This window comes from Rattus norvegicus, chromosome 3 (genome assembly GCF_021556685.1).
Source record: "Rattus norvegicus strain SHRSP/BbbUtx chromosome 3, alternate assembly SHRSP_T2T, whole genome shotgun sequence".
NCBI classification, from domain to species: Eukaryota; Metazoa; Chordata; class Mammalia; order Rodentia; family Muridae; genus Rattus; species Rattus norvegicus.
This window is the reverse complement of record NC_141536.1, coordinates 165519799-165537979: the sequence shown is the minus strand read 5'-3', so window position 1 is coordinate 165537979 and position 18181 is coordinate 165519799. Positions and strand designations below refer to the sequence as shown.

Sequence of the window (18181 nt, the reverse complement as noted above, 5' to 3'; positions counted from 1 at the left end):
CACCGCTTCGTACAAAGGCTTTACAGCCGTTGTTACATTCATAAGGTTTTTCTCCATTATGTATTCTTTTATGTGTTTGGAGACTACTCCTTTGTGCAAAAGCTTTACCACATTGACTACATTCATAAAGTTTCTCTCCCATGTCTGTTCTTTTATGATTTTGAAGAGCACTGCTTCTTACAAAGGCTTTACAACATTGGTTACATTCATAAAATACTTAATAGTACTGTTAAGATCTTTGCATGCATTGTGCAAGGTGCACAGAACAGCTAAGATAAATGTTGATCCTTGTTTGAGAAGTTGAAGACCAACTATCCATTTATGAGTTAATTTGATCAATAATAAATTGTTGGGGGTTGGGGATTTAGCTCAGTGGTAGAGCGCTTGCCTAGCAAGTGCAAGGCCCTGAAGCGCAAGGCCCTGGGTTCGGTCCCCAGCTCCGAAAAAAAAAAAAAAATTGTAATAAATCTTCCTTCATGCCATGTGAAAAATTTCACTATGAATCTTAACTGATCTATAACCAACAACTTGTCGAGTTTTAGCTAAGGTGACATTTTTATGTCTAGACCAGTTACAGCGCTGTTCCCATATGGAAGAATCAAGGAATCAAGTTTTCTGTACTGTTTGATTTTCTCAAACATTTCTTTTCTGTATCCAAGATCTTAAGGGGGTGTTCTTGTGTCATAACTGGTCTCCTTGTTCCAGTAAGCCAAAATCATCAATTGTGTAGATTGATTCAATTAGCGGCTTCCTTTCTCTTCAGCCTTGACGTCTTTTGACCTCTTGTCCGAGGATTTTTAATATAACCACAAAACTTACAACTACACATTTTGATAAAGAATTCAAAACAATCTAAACAATCTGAGTAATTGTTTTTTTTTTCCTTTGAAACAAAACTCCTCCCCTATTTCTTGCCTTGTTCATACATGAGAAAAAGGCCTAAGTTTACAGTATTTGCCTGGCATATGATTATTCTACCTATGCCCTGCTCTTCATGCACATTTTGAGACCAAAATACTCTATTAATTTACCTATGCAGACTTAAATTCTCCATTCTATGGAACTTAATATCTCCATCAGTATGGTTATTTATATCTGTACATCTATATTTATATTAATTTGTGATATCTGGCCAAGCAATTCCAGCATTCCTGTGTAGCTCTCCCTCAAAAATCGCAAGGGCCATCCCTGGCATAGACTTTCTCACATTTTCTTTAAAGCATTTTTCCTTTCATTCTCCATTCTGTGGACATTAATTTCACCTAGTATAATTTGTTGAGATAAGGTTTCTTTTTATCTTTCTGCCTTTGTATCCTATGTTTGAGATCAAAGGCCTGGATTACAATATTCCATATATACTTTAAAACACTTAAACAATCACCACTATATCTTTTATACTTAAAAGCAATAAAGCAAATATCATCTATCTCTGTCCTTTGCTTATCTGATAATAACAGGCAGGCAACCTCCACCACTGACCTCTGTCTCTGCCTTCTGAGCAACCTGTCTCTTAGTACAACAGGGGCTCCCAGCATTTCTGAGCTTAAACACTTTGAGTTAGACAGAAATCTTTCAGAAGGGCCTATGGTAAACCCCTGAAACCCAGCTTGCCTGTGTCAGCTTGGGGAAATATGATGTGTCCCAGCTCATGCCATGAACCCCAGAATTATGCAAAAGTTTCAGCACAACTTTTATTGTAGTTCTGAATGTGCACAGCTTCTAAGGAACCATGTGGTTCCAGCAAAACAGTGACTCTGCTAACAATCCAATTTTCCCCAGGAAATTAGTGAATCTTACATCCTGGCCTGTGCTTTCCATTTGGGAATCTCCAAATGTTGTGGGAATCTCCACACATTGTGCAGAGGGGGTTGGTTACTCTGTTCTACAACTGGACACCACATACCCGAGCCACATTCCTGGCTGCTCTAGAAAATGCTATGGATTCTCAAATGAAACGCACACACATACACAACACACACACACACACACACACACACACACACACACAGAGAGAGAGAGAGAGAGAGAGAGAGAGAGAGAGAGAGAGAGAGAAATTCGTTTAATATGCCTATATCAGCTCAGTTTCTGGGACACTCCCAAATTTCCACATTGCTAATGCCTCCCTTGTGATAGCCCTGAATTCTTACTTACTAAAGTCCATATCCCATCTTTGCTAGCCAGAACGAACCTGGGGAGACACCACTGGGACCCCTCCCCCCCTGACATTTACATGGAGGGTATTCTGTCTTTCTCATCTCTCAAGACTGCGTCCAATTCTTTTCCTGGCATGGTGATCCTCTTCTGTAACCTTACCCCTAAATTCAAAAGTGATTCCTCTGTCTCTGCCTTGACATTGGCCTCTGGCAATTTTAACAATTAGAATCACCTGGGGATAGGGAATCTCATTGTCTCAAATGCAGGACTTAGCACAATGGTACATAAGAACCAATCAACGACAATTGGAAAGAAGCAAAAAAAGAAACGAACAGGCACAAGCTCTAAGTATTCCCTATTTGTTATCACCCCCCATTTAATCATATGGTGGAACTAACTTCAAGTTCTCATGGAGAGGGGAGTTGTGGACTTCGATTGGTGGACCGCCTCCCCTTACTCAACTTATATTTTTTGAAAACATAATGAATGTCTCTAAAATAGCCCTCTGCCATTTATGATGTATTCCTCAATACATATCATGATTTTCTTTCCATCAAAGGGCAAATGATTATCATTGATTAAACTTTAACACTCACATCCTAAAACAGTTGACACTGAAAACTACATCAGCACCTACCCCTCAATCGTGCTTGGTGAGAAAATGTAGATGAATTTGGCACAGATATTTCTTTTTCCTCTTAGTTTTTTTTTTTTATTTTTTATTTTTTAAACTTTTTTTTTTTACAATCCTGACCTAAGCCCCTCCAGGGTCACCCTTTGACTGTTACACATTCCACTCCTCTTTCTCACATCTTCAAGAGGATGTCTCCATCTCACCATCCAACTTTCTGTGGTCCCAAGTCTCTTGAGATTTATCACACAACTGTCCTCTACCATATGTGTTGGGAGTTCATATCATCATGAGTATGCTGCCTGGTTGTTTGCTCAGTGTCTGAGACATCCCAGGGGTCCAGGTTGAATGACACTGCTGGTATTCATATAGGACCACTCTGCAGGTTCTTTGAGGTTTTTTCCTAATTCAACCACAGGGGTCACCAGTTTCTGCGCATTGGTTAGGTGTAAATGTCATTCAGCTGCTGGTTGGGTCTTTCAGAAGGCAGGCATGATAGGCCCCTGTTTGTAAGCCTACCATAGCATGAATAATAGTGTCAGAACATGGTACCTCCCACTGAGCTGGAACGCAATTTGGACCTCCTTTTGCTCAGGCTCATCTCCATTTTTGTCCTTTCAGACATGGACAATCTGGGTCAGAGTTTTTGATTGTGGGATGGCAGCTCTATAACATTCTGGCCCACAGTGGTTAGGCAGCTGTTCACTTGTCACAGTTTTGTCTCTGAGTTCATTTTCTGTTGATGATCCAAGAGCAGCTTTATTACAAAAAATTCCTGTCATTTTCATCACCCGAGTTTAAGTTGTGTTGAATTTAAGAGGACCTCATTCCGCAAAGACTTTACCACATTGTATACACTCATATCTTTACAATATGATTACTTTCATCATGATAAAGACTGTAGAAATGTGCAAAGCCTTTACTATGTTCAATCCCTTCATAGGTTTTTTTTACGTGATAATGATGTGTGAAAATTGAAAAACTTCACTATATTAAATACAATCACATAGTTTCTCTCCAGTATGAACTGTTTCATGATGATGAAGACTATAGAAATACGTGAGGGCTTCAACATATTAAATATATTCACAGGATTTTATTAAATACACTCACAGGGTTTCTCTACACTATGTTATTTTGTTCTGTTGAATATGAATGAAATGAAAAGGCTTTCCCACATTGCTTATATTCATACAGTTTCTCACCTGTTTGTCTTCTGATATATCTGGAAGATGATTTCAATGTACTCAGACTTTATCCCATTGATTATATTCATAGGGTTTTTCTGGAGTGTGTCTTCTTTTATTTATTTGTAGTGACTTGCAAAAGGTTTACCACATTTCTTTTTTTTTTTTTTTTTTTTTTTTTTTTTTTTTTTTTTTTTTGGAGCTGGGGACCGAACCCAGGGCCTTGCGCTTCCTAGGCAAGCGCTCTACCACTGAGCTAAATCCCCAGCCCCTACCACATTTCTTATAGTCATACTTTCCATGCAGTGTGAAATATTATATGTGTTAGGAGATGACTGTTTTGTGCAAAGTCTTTACCACATTAGTTACAGTACATATTCTTTTATGGATTTGAAGATGATTATTATGTAAAAGGGCTTCAGAACATGGATGAAATTCATAGGGTTTCTCTTTTATATTTTTTTTTTATTTTTTTTTATGTACTTGGAGCTCACTGCTTTGTGAAAATGGTTTAAAACCACATTGGTAACATTCAAAAAGTTTCTCTCACATTTGTATACTTAATTTAGATTTTAGAAACCACTGCTTTGTGAAAAAGCTTTACCACATTGGTTACATCACAGGGTTTCTCTACTGTATGCATTCTTTTATGTATTTTGAGACTACTCCTTTGTGCAAAAGCTTTACCACATTGACTATATTCATAAAGTTTCTCTCCCATGTCTGTTCTTTTATGATTTTGAAGAGCACTGCTTCTTACAAAGGCTTTACAATATTGTTTACATTCATAAAGTTTTTCTCTATAATGTATTCTTTTATGTGGTTTGAAACTACTCCTTTGTGCAAAAGCTTTACCACATTGATTACATTTATAGGGCTTTTCTCCATTATGCCTTTGGGTAAGATTCTGATATGCAAAGGCTTTAACATATTGAATACATTCAAAGGGTTGCTTTCCTGTCAAACTTCTTTCATGCCTGCAAATACAATTGGCACATGTAAATTTTTTCTCACATTGATTATATTCATGCATCTTTTTATGTCTCTGAATTAATTTCAAATTTGGCTTACTTGTAAAGAGCAAAATGATCTTAATATAACAGCAGTATGTATACATTCAAAGGTGTTTCCTTTCATTATCATTTCTATCGCAGGTTTGAAAATACGTGGAACAGCAAGAGTATTGAGTATACGACTCACATTTATCCAATAATTTTTCTATAAGGGATTATTCACATATTTGAAGGGAACACAATGAATTCAGCGCTTTTCCATTCTGACTGCAAATATGAATTTTGTTCTCATGTGGGGAATACTACTTTGCCACATGAACCAATGTAATCAAAAATTTTCAACAACCTTAGTCTTCATAAAGAGATTCAGCGCTTTGAATTCCTACATGCCCCACTAATGGAAAAAAAATAATTATTTATAAACTTATATCCCATTAAGAAACTCTACTTAAACTGAGGTGTATTGTTCATCTTCTAATTGTTCTTGAAAAGACAGAGGTATGTTGTTTTTAACAGTCACTGTGCTCACATGGCTTATATCCATAGGAAATGTGACATCCAAGTAAAAAGAATAACAAGTGAAAGAGTTCCACATTTCATTCACACAGTTTTAATTTTTTTCTTCATAGGGATGTGGTTCAGGGATTAAGGTTTCTCCGGAAACCCATTCTTGGATCTCATAAACTGGCCATCTCACTAAATTTAGAGCAGTGTTATTGCAAGTATGTGGTTAACCACAAATTTACTAAGTATTATTTGCTTGTTTTTTTTTTTTCCATCGTTATTAACTTGGGTATTTCTTATTTACATTTCGATTGTTATTCCCTTTCCCGGCTTCCAAGCCAATATCCCCCTAACCCCTCCCACACTCCTTCTCTATGGGTGTTCCCCTCCCCATCCTCACCCCATTACCGCCCTCCCCCCAAAAACACGTTCACTGGAGGTTCAGTCTTGGGAGGACCAAGTGCTTCCCTGTCCACTGGTGATCTTACTAGGCTATTCATTGGTACTTATGCTGTTGGAGTCCAGGGTCAGTGCATGTATAGTCTTTGGGTAGTGTCTTAGTCCCTGGAAGTTCTGGTTGTTTAGCATGGCTGTTCATATGGGGTCTCAAGGCCCTTCAAGCTCTTTCAGTCCTTTCTCTGATTCCTTCAATGGGGGTCCCGTTCTCAGTTCAGTGGTTTAATGATGGCAAACGCCTAAGTATTTGCAGTACTCTGGCTGTGTCTCTCAGGAGAGATCTACATTCAGTTCCTGTCAGCATGCACTTCTTTGCTTCATCCATATTATCAAGTTTGCTGACTGTATATGTATGGGCCACATGTGGGGCAGGCTCTGAATGGGTATTCCTTATGCCTCTGTTCTAAACTCTGCCTCCCTACTCCCTCCCAAGAGTATTCTTGTTCCCCTTTTAAAGAAGGAGTGAAGCATTCGCATTTTGGTCATCCTTCTTGAGTTTCATGTATTCTGTGCATGTAGGGTAATTCAAGCATTTGGGCTAATAGTCACTTGTCAATGAGTGCGTACCATGTCTGTTTTTCTGTGATTGGGTTACCTCACTCAGGATATTTTCCAGTTCCATCCATTTGCCTATGAATTTCATAAAGCCATTGTTTCTGATAGCTGAGTAATATTCCATTGTGTAGATGTACCACATTTTCTGTATCCATTCCTCTGTAGAAGGGCATCTGGGTTCTTTCCAGCTTCTGGCTATTATAAATAAGGCTGCTATGAACATAGTGGAGCATGTGTCTTTGTTATATGTTGGGGCATCTTTTGAGTATATGCTCAAGAGAGGAATAGCTGGGTCCTCAGGTAGTTCAATGTCCAATTTTCTGAGGAAACTCCAGACTGAATTCCAGAATGGTTGTACCAGTCTGCAATCCCACCAACAATGGAGAAGTGTTCCTCTTTCTCCGCATCCTCGCCAGCATCTGCTCTCACCTCAGTTTTTGATCTTAGCCATTCTCACTGGTGTGAGGGGGAATCTCAGGGTTGTTTTGATTTGTATTTGCTTTATGACTAAAGATGTTGAACATTTCTTCTGGTGCTTCTCTGTCATTCGGAATTCCTCAGCTGTGAAATCTTTGTTTAGCTCTGAACTCCACTTTTTAATAGGGTTATTTGTTTCCTGCAGTCTAACTTCTTGAGTTCTTTGTATATTTTGGATATAAGCCCTCCATCAGTTAAAGGATTGGTAAAGATCTTTTCCCAATCTGTTGGTTGCCATTTTGTCCTAACAACAGTGTCCTTTGCCTTACAGAAGTTTTGCAGTTTTACGAGATCACATTTGTCAATTCTTGTTCTTAGAGCATAAGACAGTGGTGTTTTGTTCAGGAAAATTTCTCCAGTGCCCATGTGTTTGAGATTCTTCCCCACTTTTTTTTCTATTAGTTTGAGTGTTTCTTGTACGCTGTGGAGGTCCTTGATCCAACTGGACTTAAGCTTTGTACAGAGTGATAAGAATGGATCGATCTGCATTCTTCTACATGGTGACCTCCAGTTGAACCAGCACCATTTGCTGAAAATGCTACCTTTTTTCCATTGGATGGTTTTGGCTCCTTTGTCAAAAATCAAGTGACCATAGGTGTATGGATTTATTTCTGGGTCTTCAATTCTATACCACTGGTCTATGTGTCTGTCTCTGTACACATACCATGCAGTTTTTATCACTATTGCTCTGTAAAACTGCTTGGGTTCAGGGATAGTGATTCCCCCGGAAGTCCTTTTATTGTTGAGGATAGTTTTAGCTATCCTGAGTTTCCTTGTTATTCCAGATGAAATTTCAAATTATTCTGTCTAACTCTCTGAAGAATTGCATTCGTATTTTGATGGGGATACCGTTGAATTTGTAGACTGCTTTTGGTAAAATGGCCTTTTTTACTATATTAATCCTGCCAATCCATGAGCATGGAAGATCTTTGACCTTCTGAGATCTTCTTCAATTTCTTTCTTCAGAAGCTTGAAGCTCTTATACAGATTTTCAGTTGCTTTGTTAGAGTCACACCAAGTTATTTTATATTATTTGGGTCTATTATGAAGGGTGTCGTTTCCCTAATTTGTTTCTTGGCTTATTTCTCTTTCGTGTAGAGGAAGGCTACTGATTTATTTGAGTTAATTTTATACCCAGCCACTTCACTGAAAGTGTTTATCAGGTTTAGTAGTTCTCTGGTGGAACTTTTGGGATCACTTAAATATACTGTCATATCATCTGCAAATAGTGATATTTTGACTTCTTCTTTTCCAATCTGTATCCCTTTGATCTTCTTTTGTTGTCTGATTGCTCTGGCTAGATCATCAAGAACTATTCTGAACAAGTAGGGAGAGAGTGGGCAGCCTTATCTACTCCCTGATTTCAGTGGGACTGTTTCAAGTTTCTCTCCATTTAGTTTAATATTAGCTACTGGTGTGCTGTATATGGCTTTACTATGCTTACGTTTGGGCCTTGAATTCCTGTTCTTTCCAGGTCTTTTATGATGATGGGGTGTTGAATTTTGTGAAATGTTTTCTCAGTATCTAAAGAAATGATCATGTGATTTTTACCTTTCAGTTTGTTTATATAGTGGATTACGTAGATGGTTTTCCGTATATTAAATCAACCCTGAATGCCTGGGATGAAGCCTACTTGACCATGATGGATGATTGTTTTGATGGGCTCTTGGATTCAATTTTCAAGAATTTTACTGAGTATATTGATATTCATAAGGGAAATTGGTTTGAAGTTCTTTTTTTGTTGGGTTTTTGTGTGGTTTAGGTATGAGAGTAATTGTGGCTTCATGGAGGGAATTCAGTAGCACTCCATCTGTTTCAATTTTGTTGAATAGTTGAGATTGTACTGGTATGAGGTCTTCTATGAAGGTCTGATAGAATTCTGCATTGAACCCATATGGACCTGGGCTCGTTTTGGTTGGGAGACTTTTAATTACTGCTTCTATTGCTTTAGAAGTTATGGGATTGTTTCAATGGTTTGTGTGTTCCCGATTAAACGTTGGTACCTGGAATCTGTCTAGGAAATTGTCCATTTCCTCCAGAGTTTCAAGTTTTGTTGAATATAGGCTTTTGTAGTAGGATGTTATGATTTTTTTGAATTTTCTCTGATTTGGTAGATATTTTCATTTTTGATTTTGTTAATTTGGACACACTCTCTATATCCTCCATTACTCTGGATAAGGGTTTACCTATTTTGTTGATTTTCTCAAAGAACCAGCTTTTGGTTCTGTTGATTCTTTGTATAGTCCTTTTTGTTTCAACTTGGTTGGTTTCAGCTCCAAGTTTGATTATTTCCTGCCTTCTACTCCTCCTGGGTGTATTTGGTTCTTTTTGTCCTAGAGCTTTTCGGTGTGTTGTCAAGCTGCTGACATATGCTCTCTCCTGTTTCTTTCTGAGGGCACTGAGAACTACGAGTTTTCCTCTTAGCACAACTTTCATTGTGTCCTGTAAGTTTGAGCATGTTGTACCGTCATTTTCATTGAATTCTAATAAGTCTTTAATTTCTTTCTTTATTTCTTCCTTGACCAGGTTATAACTGAGTAGATCATTGTTCAATTTCCATGTATATGTGGGTGTTCTTCCCTTATTGTTATTGAAGACCAGATTTAGCCCATGGTGGTCTGATATGACGCATGGGATTATTTCTCTCTTTCTGTATCTGTTGAGTCCTGCTTTATGACCAATTATATGGTCAATTTTGAAGAAAGTACAATGAGGTGGTGAGAAAAAGGTGTATCCTTTTGTTTTAGGATAGAATGTTCTATAAATATGTGTTAAGTCCATTTGGTTCATGACTTCTCTTAGCCTGTCTATGTCTCTGTTTAATTTCTGTTTCCATAATCTGTCCATTGATGAGAGTAGGATGTTGAAATCTCCTACTATTATTGTGTAAGGTACAATGTGTGCTTTGAGCTTTAGTAAGATTTCTTTTCTGTATGGAGGTGTCCTTGGATTTGGAGGATAGATATTTAGGATTGAGAGTTCATCTTGGTGGATTTTTCCTTTGGTGAATATGAAGTGTCCTTCCTTATCTTTTTTGATGACTTTTGGTAGAAAATCAATTTTATTCGATATTAGAATGTCTACTCCAGCATGCTTCTTCAGACCATTTGCTTGGAAAGTTAATTTCCAGCCTATCACTCTGAGGTAGTGTCTGTCTTTGTTTCTGAAGTGTGTTTCCCTTAGGCAGAAGAATGTAGGGTCTTCATTGGGTATCCAGTTTGTTAATCTGTGTCTTTTTATTGGGGAATTGAGTCCATTGATATTGCTTCCTATTATATTCATCTTTGAATGTGAGATTATGGTCGTGTGCTTTTCTTCTCTTTGTTTTGTTGCAAGACGATTAGTTTCTTGCTTTTTCTAGGGTGTAGCCTGCCTATTTATGTTGGGCTTTACCATTTATTATCTTTTGTTGCGCTGGATTTGTAGAAAGATATTGTGTGAATTTGGTTTTGTCATAGAATATCTTGGTTACTCCATCTATGTTAATTGAGAGTTTTGCTGGATACAGTAATCTGGGCTGGCATTTGTATTCTCTTAGGGTCTGTATGACATCTGTCCAGGATCTTCTGGCTTTCACAGTCTTTGGTGAGAAGTCTGGTGTGATTCTGTTAGGTCTGCCTTTATATGTTACTTGACCTTTTTCCCTTACTGCTTTTAATATTCTTTGTTTTGTGCATTTGGTGTTTTGACTATTAGGTGATGGGATGAGTTTCTTTTCTGGCCCAATCTATTTGAAGGTCTTTAGGCTTCTTGTATGTTTATGGGCATCTCTTTCTTTAGGTTAGGGAAGTTTTCTTCTATGATTTTGTTGAAGATATTTACAGGTCCTTTGAGCTGGGAGTCTTCACCCTCTTCTATACCTTTTATCCTTAGGTTTGATCTTCTAACTGTGACCTGGATTTCCTGTATGTTTTGGACCAGTAACTTTTTCTGTTTTACATTGTCTTTAACAATTGTGTTGGTAATTTCTCTGGAGTCTTCTGCTTCTGAGATTCTCTCTTCTATCTCTTGTATTCTGTTGGTAATGCTTATATCTATGGCTCCTTGTCTCTACCTTTAGTTTTCTATATCCACGGTTGTCTCCCTTTTTGCTTTATTTATTGCTTCTATTTCCGTTTTTAATTTCTTCACCTGTTTGATTGTGTTTTCTAGTAATTCTTTCGGGGACTTTTGTGATTCTTCTGTATAGCCTTCTACTTGTTTATTTATGTTTTCCTACATTTCTCTAAGGGAGTTCTTTATGTCTTTCTTGAAGTCCTCCATCATCATGATCAAATATGATTTAAAATCAAGATCTTGCATTTCTGGTGTGTTTGGATAATCAGTGTTTGCTTTGGTGGGTGAATTAAGCTCCAAGGATGCCATGTAGCCTTGGTTTCTTTTCCTTGGGTTCCTGCACTTGCCTTTCGCCATTAGGTGTCTCTGGTGTTACCTTGTTCTGCTATTTCTGACAGTGGCTAGACCGTCTTATAGGCCTATGTGTCAGGAGTGCTTTAGACCTGTTTTCCTGTTTTCTTCAGCCAGTTATGGTAACAGAGTGTTCTGCTTTCAGGTGTGTAGTCTTCCCTGTCTACTGGTCTTCAACTGTTCCTGTGGGCATGTGTCCTGAGTCTACCAGGCAAGTCACTTGGAGCAGAAAAGTTGGTCTTACCTCTGGTACAAGGCCTGAAGTTGTTCCTGAGGTGCTGCATTTCAGCTTTCCATGAGGGCGGCAACCAGAGGGGCCTGCCCTGCCTTTTCTCGGGCCCCTGTGTACAGGGGTCCCAGATGGCATTAGGTGTTTTCCTCTAGAGTCAGAAATGTGGGCAGAGTGTAGTCTCTTCTGGCTTCCCAGGTATGTCTGCCCTCTGAAGGTTTAGCTCTCCGTCCCATGGGATTTGGGTGCAGGGAGCTGTTGACCGGTTCCCTTCACATCCAGGCAGTGTCTTAGGAGATGTGGAGGGATGCAACAATCGTTGTGCAGGGACCAAGGGAGAATTAGAGCAAAATGGAGAAAGGCATTTCTTCACTATTCCTCTCACTGTGGACAGAAACCTCAGAAGCATTATCTGCTTGTTATAAGGCTGTAGACATATACTTATGCCTTAATCAATGTGTTTCTCTTTTGCAGTAGCTCAGAGGTGTGAGATTGAACCTAGTGAAAGTTCTACACACTGGTTCAGCTGTGATTGATTCAAATAGTAACATATCTGTTAAGCCATTGCTTCTGTGTCTTCCCAATTGAGAAATGACTTGCAAACACAAATTAGAACCTGACATTGGTGCACAAGGTTTGGAAGATTTAGTAATCATTTATACCTTAACACAGTGTGTCTTTTACCCTATTCCTTTTCTTTAAAACTTTCAGGATATATTAAACTTTCTTGGGAAGCATTTTCTTATCAGCTTATCATGTAAATTACCTTTCATGTCTTCCAGAAGTTTTAAAATATTCTTCAGTAGAATGATCTTCCAAAATGTAGCCTAAAATATGGTACCAGAGAAACTATGTTACATTATTGGAAATTAGATAACATTTAAGTTACTACCTTTAGTGAATTTTAGAACAATGTCTGATTTATTGACACCATTCTTCCTCATTTTGAACTGAAATGATAAACAGAAATAACAATAACCAAGCCACCTGTGCCTACATTTTACAAACTGAAAAATAAATTCATTCTATTACCTATATCTGTGAGATTCCTAAGGGTCTCCAGCATCACACCTTGATAGAGACTCTTCTGAGAAGCATCCAGCAATGACCACTCTTCCTTAGTGAATTTCAAATGCACATCATCATAGGTAAGTACATCCTAAAAGATCCAATACATGTGTACATAACAAAGCATGATACCTCCTTCTAGTCTCCATCAGTTCCCAGAGCTGGGGCTGTCCCAAAGTCCTCCATACCTAAAACGTGCCTTCAGAGGTTGTCTGTCAGGAGCATTCTCACCCCTAAACCCACAGGTTAGACCGCACATTATTTCCACTGACTGTCCAAAGGGAGACCCAGCAGGAGTGTACAGGGCACAGGAACTGCAGAGCAGACTGGAATAGGAAACTTCCGGTCTCCATCTATTCCCACAGCTGGGGCTGTCTCATGGCTCTCCATACCAAAAAGCTGCCTACAGTGATGTGGTCTCCTAGGAGTGCTCATACTCCTCGGCACAGATGGGACCCCACTTTTGCCTCATAGATAGTCCTAGGAGAGACATTCTCAGAACATGAAAGGCACTGGAGATGCAGGGCAGCCTGGGAGAGGATCCATCTGGTCTCCATGTTTGCGCAGAGTTAAGGCTGTCTCATAGCCCTCCTTACCCAAAACAAGCACAGAAAGTACTGGTATGCCAGGAGTGATCTCATGCCTAAGATCACAGGCACACAGGTGTAGGATGTACAAGCTCCAGTCAGAAACAGCCAGAACAACGAACATCTGCAATAACCAGATGTCAAGAAGCAAGCCCAAAAACTTAAGCAATAGAAACCAAGACTAATTGTCATCATCACAACATTGATTTCCTATTATAACAAATAATGGATAACCCAATAAAACAGAAAAGCAAGATTTGTATTTAAAATCACATCTGATGATGATAGAGGACTTTAAGAAGGACATAAATAACTCCCTTAAAGCAATACAGAACACATGTAAACAAGTGGTGGCCTTAAAGAGGAAACTCAAAAATCTCCTAAAGACTGAGAGAAAAACACAGAGAAAGACGTGAAGAAATTGAACAAAACTATCCAGTATCTGAAAATGGAAAAGAAACAATAAAGAAATCACAAAGAGGGAAAACCTTGAAGGTAGAAAATCTAGGAAAGAGATTAGAAGTCATAGACAAAAGCATTGCCAACACAATATAAGGCATTGAAGAGTGATTCTCAGGGGCAGAAGATACCACAGAAGACACTGACAGAGCAGACAAAGAAAGGGCAAAAAAAAAGCAAAAATCTTCTAAGCCAAAACATCCAGGAAATACAGAACACAATGAGAAGGCCAAGCTAAAGGTTTATAATTATAGAAACCAGCAAAGATTCCAAACTTAACGGAACAGTAAATATATTCAAAAAATTTTTGAAGTAAACTCCCCTAACTTGACGAAAGTGAGGTCCATGAACATAACAGAATCCTATAGAACTCCAAACAGATGGAAGCAGAAAAGAAATTCCTCCCATCACACACATAACAGTTAAAACCCCAAATGCCCAAAACGAGGAAAGAACATTAAAAGCAGTAAGGGAAAAAGGAAAAAAAACTTATAAACACAGACCTATCAGGAGCACACGAGATTTATCAACAGAACCTGCGAAAGCTAGAAGAAACTGGACAGATAACATAGAAACACTTAGAGAACACAAATGCTAGCCCAGGCTACAATATCCAGTAAAACTCAAATACGATAGTTGGAGAAACTGAGATATTCCATGATAAACCAAATTTACCCAATATATGTCCAAAAAAACTAGCCCTACAAAGGATAATAGTTGGAAAACTGGAACACAAAGAAAGAAACTACCATAGAAAAAGGAAGAAAGTAATCTTCTTTTAATAATCCCAAAGGAAGATTTCCATACAACCTTAATTCCATCACAAAGAACAAAAATAACAGGAAACAACAATTATTGATCTCTAATATCCCTCAATATAATGGACTCAATTCACCAACTAAAAGACATAGACTAATAGACTGTATACTTCAACAGGACACAACATTTTGCTGCATACAGGAATTGTACCTCAGTGACAAAGACAGACACTATCTCAGAGTAAAAGGCTGAAAAAAAAAAACTTTCCAGGACAGTGGTCCCAAGAAACAAGCTGGAGTAGAAAATCTCATACCAAATAAAATAGACTTTCATCCAAAACTTATCAAAAGAGACAAGAAAAGACACTTCAAAACTGTCAAAATAAAATCTACCAAAATGAATTCTCAGTTCCAAACACTTATGCTCCAAATGCAAGGGCACACATATTCATAACATAAATTTTATTAAATCTGAAAGCATACATTGCACCTCAGACAATAATAGTTGGGGATTTCAACACCCATATTCATCAATGGGCAGACCATGGAAACAGAAACTAAGGAGAGACACAGTGAAACTAACAGAAGTTAAAAACGAAATGGATTTAACAGATATCTATAGAATATTTCATCCTACATCTCTGCACCAAGGAATGGTGGACTAGAAAGGACACTAAGAAAGTATGGGCTACAGGAGATGTTGCTCTAAACAGGAAGATATAAAATCTCTTAAGAAAAAGGAATGAAATTCGTAATTCCTGGGAAACATTGGAGAATAGAAAGAAGTATAAGACCAAAGCATCTCTGCATAAAAAATGAAATTTATAACGTAATAACCAAAATTGAATTTTAAAACTATAAATACAGCAGCAGCTCTCTGCTACCAGACCCGGTGAGAGAGAGACCCAACCGCCTGGTCAGGTGGGCACTCCTGAGGCTGCAGAGTGGAAGACACCACCAACTCTGCTCACCCCTGCCCACATCCCTGGCCCAAGAGGAAACTGTATAAGGCCTCTGGGCTCCCGTGGGGGAGGGCCCAGGAGCGGCAGGACCCCTGCCTGAGACACCGCCGGAATCTGAAAGAAACAGACCTGATAAACAGTTCTCTGCACCCAAATCCCGAGGGAGGGAGAGCTAAACCTTCAAAGAGGCAGACAAGCCTGGGAAACCAGAAGAGACTCCTCTCTGCACACACATCTCGGACGACAGAGGAAAAAGCCAAAGACCATCTGGAACCCTGGTGCACTGAAGCTCCCGGAAGGGGCGGCACAGGTCTTCCTGGTTGCTGCCGCTGCAGAGAGCCCGTGGGCAGCACCCCACGAGCGAACCTGAGCCTCGGGACCACAGGTAAGACCAACTTTTCTGCTGCAAGAAAGCTGCCTGGTGAACTCAAGACACAGGCCCACAGGAACAGCTGAAGACCTGTAGAGAGGAAAAACTACACGCCGGAAAGCAGAACACTCTGTCCCCATAACTGACTGAAAGAGAGGAAAACAGGTCTACAGCACTCCTGACACACAGGCTTATAGGACAGTCTAGCCACTGTCAGAAATAGCAGAACAAAGTAACACTAGAGATAATCTGAAGGCGAGAGGCAAGCGCAGGAACCCAAGCAACAGAAACCAAGACTACATGGCACCATCGGAGCCCAATTCTCCCATCAAAACAAACATGGAATATCCAAACACACCAGAAAAGCAAGATCTATTTTCAAAATCATATTTGATCATGATGCTGAAGGACTTCAAGAAAGACATGAAGAACTCCCTTAGAGAACAAGTAGAAGCCTACAGAGAGGAATCGCAAAAATGCCTGAAAGAATCGCAAAAATCCCTGAAAGAATTCCAGGAAAACATAAATAAACAAGTAGAAGCCCATAGAGAGGAGACACAAAAATCCCTGAAAGAATTCCAGGAAAACATAAATAAACAAGTAGAAGCCCATAGAGAGGAGACACAAAAATCCCTGAAAGAATTCCAGGAAAACACAATCAAACAGTTGAAGGAATTAAAAATGGAAATAGAAGCAATCAAGAAAGAACACATGGAAACAACCCTGGATATAGAAAACCAAAAGAAGAGACAAGGAGCTGTAGATACAAGCTTCACCAACAGAATACAAGAGATGGAAGAGAGAATCTCAGGAGCAGAAGATTCCATAGAAATCATTGACTCAACTGTCAAAGATAATGTAAAGCGGAAAAAGCTACTGGTCCAAAACATACAGGAAATCCAGGACTCAATGAGAAGATCAAACCTAAGGATAAAAGGTATAGAAGAGAGTGAAGACTCCCAGCTCAAAGGACCAGTAAATATCTTCAACAAAATCATAGAAGAAAACTTCCCTAACCTAAAAAAAGACATACCCATAGACATACAAGAAGCCTACAGAACTCCAAATAGATTGGACCAGAAAAGAAACACCTCCCGTCACATAATTGTCAAAACACCAAACGCACAAAATAAAGAAAGAATATTAAAAGCAGTAAGGGAAAAAGGTCAAGTAACATATAAAGGGAGACCTATCAGAATCACACCAGACTTCTCGCCAGAAACTATGAAGGCCAGAAGATCCTGGACTGATGTCATACAGACCCTAAGAGAACACAAATGCCAGCCCAGGTTACTGTATCCAGCAAAACTCTCAATTAACATTGATGGAGAAACCAAGATATTCCATGACAAAACCAAATTTACACAATATCTTTCTACAAATCCAGCACTACAAAAGATAATAAATGGTAAAGCCCAACATAAGGAGGCAAGCTATACCCTAGAAGAAGCAAGAAACTAATCGTCTTGGCAACAAAACAAAGAGAAGAAAAGCACACAAACATAACCTCACATCCAAATATGAATAAAAAGGGAAGCAATAATCACTATTCCTTAATATCTCTCAATATCAATGGCCTCAACTCCCCAATAAAAAGACATAGATTAACAAACTGGATACGCAACGAGGACCCTGCATTCTGCTGCCTACAGGAAACACACCTCAGGGACAAAGACAGACACTACCTCAGAGTGAAAGGCTGGAAAACAACTTTCCAAGCAAATGGTCAGAAGAAGCAAGCTGGAGTAGCCATTCTAATATCAAATAAAATCAATTTCCAACTAAAAGTCATCAAAAAAGATAAGGAAGGACACTTCATATTCATCAAAGTTAAAATCCACCAAGATGAACTCTCAATCCTAAATATCTATGCCCCAAATACAAGGGCACCTACATACGTAAAAGAAACCTTACTAAAGCTCAAAACACATTGGACCTCACACAATAATAGTGGGAGATTTCAACACACCACTCTCATCAATGGACAGATCATGGAAACAGAAATTAAACAGTGATGTCGACAGACTAAGAGAAGTCATGAGCCAAATGGACTTAACGGATATTTATAGAACATTCTATCCTAAAGCAAAAGGATATACCTTCTTCTCAGCTCCTCATGGTACTTTCTCCAAAATTGACCATATAATTGGTCAAAAAACGGGCCTCAACAGGTACAGAAAGATAGAAATAATCCCATGCGTGCTATCGGACCACCACGGCCTAAAACTGGTCTTCAATAACAATAAGGGAAGAATGCCCACATATACGTGGAAATTGAACAATGCTCTACTCAATGATAACCTGGTCAAGGAAGAAATAAAGAAAGAAATTTAAAACTTTTTAGAATTTAATGAAAATGAAGAT

The 18181-nt window shown here is 38.8% G+C and overlaps 1 protein-coding gene across 15 annotated transcripts in view; it reads right to left on the bottom strand.

The window, feature by feature from the left end:
- Zfp931 (zinc finger protein 931) overlaps positions 1–18181 on the bottom strand; it is an 87734-nt gene that overhangs the window by 63487 nt on the left and 6066 nt on the right. For 13 of the 15 annotated variants that reach the window (XR_015680228.1, XR_015680230.1, XR_015680225.1 and 10 more), the window contains 2 exon segments: positions 12646–12772; positions 12380–12440 (listed from right to left, as the gene is read on the bottom strand). The exons of the other annotated variants lie outside the window; for them this stretch is intronic. Coding sequence is in view for 9 of the 13 variants with exons in the window: in XM_087645891.1 (XP_087502017.1) it covers positions 12380–12440; positions 12646–12772 (188 nt within the window). In the remaining 4 variants the exon portion in view is untranslated. 15 annotated transcript variants of the gene reach the window in all.